Source organism: Uranotaenia lowii, chromosome 2 (assembly GCF_029784155.1).
Source record: "Uranotaenia lowii strain MFRU-FL chromosome 2, ASM2978415v1, whole genome shotgun sequence".
Lineage (NCBI taxonomy): Eukaryota > Metazoa > Arthropoda > Insecta > Diptera > Culicidae > Uranotaenia > Uranotaenia lowii.
In genome coordinates this window covers 322,722,521-322,724,244 of record NC_073692.1, presented here as the reverse complement: position 1 = coordinate 322,724,244, position 1,724 = coordinate 322,722,521, and the positions used below count along the sequence as shown (strand labels likewise).

The following is a 1,724-nucleotide window of genomic DNA, read 5'->3' as shown; positions in this document are numbered from 1 at the left end:
GTTCATCAGAATAGTGTTTCCCTCTGTAACTTTTAGGGCGATAGCACACCGGAATCATATGATCTTATGCACAGTCTGTACTGATTTTTGAAACTTTATGCAAAAGGAAAATCAAAAATTCTATCAATCATTGTATATGTCAGGAAATCTGATCGTCTGATGTTTCATTTAGAAAAAAATGCTCTCAAATTCCACGTTTTATACAGTTTCTACAACTTATTTCCTTCTTTTAACATTGCTTACAAAAACCTCCATCCATTTTTAGCGCCTCGCAAAATAGTCGACTAACTTCAACTGGATATCAATTATCTTACCTCCAAATGCAATCAACCATGACCTAGGGCATCGTCCACGATGCATGCAGTCTTCATTTTTTTCTGTTAGGCTTATTCATTAATCAGTCTTCTCAGGTGCTACATGGGGTGCAAAAAATGCTCATTGGTTGCATTTTCAAAATAAACTAATCAAACAGTTAAACAAACATACTTCAGAATGACTTCAACTTTAGTATCAATTCTGGATTATGAAGAGGAAGCTCGGAAGATTGTTCCCAGGAATGCTCTCAACTACTACCAGAGGGGGGCAACCGATGAGGTGACATTGGGCCTTAACCGGAAAAGTTTCAACAATATCCGTATTCTCCCTCGAGTTCTCCAGAGCCACTCCAAAAGGGACATGACCGTCAAATTATTCGGGCAACAGTACTCGATGCCGATAGGGATTTCTCCGACAGCGATGCAACGGATGGCTCATCCGGATGGAGAAGTTGCTAGTGCCAAAGCTGCAGCAAGCCGGAACACTCTTTTTGCGTTAAGTACTCTTTCTACCAGCTCTCTGGAGGAAGTTTCCGAGGCGACCCCTAAAGTGCCCAAATGGTTTCAGCTGTACATTTTCAAAGATCGAAAAATAACGGAAAAGCTAGTGCGTCGTGCGGAAAAAGCCGGTTACCAAGCTATCGCTCTAACTGTGGATGCTCCAACGTTGGGGTTGCGGAGAGCCAGTCTCAGAGAACATTTTTCGTTGCCACCTCATTTGAAGTGAATATTTTTTAGAGCCCTCAAAGATTTTCAATAATATTACATCTATATCATTTCAGGCTCGCTCATCTCGAAAGTTCATTCAATGGTACGAGGATTACAGAACAGTACATTAATGAAGAGCTCCTGGATCAAAATCTCTCATGGAGCGATGTGAAACGATTGGTCAAGTTTACCAAATTACCTGTGATCGCTAAAGGTATTCTTACCAAGGCCGACGCCATGGCTGCAGTCGAGGCCGGTGTTCATGGGATTTGGGTCTCAAACCATGGAGGTCGTCAGTTAGATTCTGTTCCATCAACAGTAAGTTCTTTAAAACGTTAACAATCGTATACACTCAACATAAAACATAATCAATTGCTTAAAATCACAAACCAAATCTTCATTTAGATTGAAGCCCTTCCGGAAATTGCGGCTGCTGTGAGGGACTCTACTATAGTTATTTTCGACGGGGGAGTAACGGCAGGAACAGATGTGTTCAAGGCGCTAGCACTTGGGGCTGATATGGTGATGTTTGGGAAACCAACTCTCTGGGGTCTGGCCGTTGATGGACAGCAAGGTGTGGAGAATGTTCTGGACATCTTACGAAAGGAGTTGGACTTCGTTATGCTGCTGGCAGGCTGCAATACCATAGCGGATATAACCAAAGACCGAGTGAAGCATGAAAAGGAATTTGAGACACTTTAA

The 1,724-nt window shown here is 42.2% G+C and overlaps 1 protein-coding gene across 1 annotated transcript; it reads left to right on the top strand.

The window, feature by feature from the left end:
- The first annotated feature begins 492 nt into the window (after window positions 1–492).
- Window positions 493–1,724, top strand: LOC129742924 (2-Hydroxyacid oxidase 1-like). Its single transcript, XM_055734862.1, has 3 exons — window positions 493–1,037; window positions 1,097–1,340; window positions 1,428–1,724. Exons 1-3 carry the CDS (start codon window positions 493–495, stop codon window positions 1,722–1,724), a joined length of 1,086 nt encoding a protein of 361 aa, XP_055590837.1.

Bases quoted from the DNA above. Each gene is read 5' to 3' on its own strand.
- LOC129742924 (XM_055734862.1), top strand. From the start codon at position 493: ATGACTTCAACTTTAGTATCAATTCTGGATTATGAAGAGGAAGCTCGG. The intron at 1,038-1,096 runs GTGAATATTTTT...ATATCATTTCAG, and splicing joins TCGTTGCCACCTCATTTGAA to GCTCGCTCATCTCGAAAGTT. The intron at 1,341-1,427 runs GTAAGTTCTTTA...ATCTTCATTTAG, and splicing joins TAGATTCTGTTCCATCAACA to ATTGAAGCCCTTCCGGAAAT.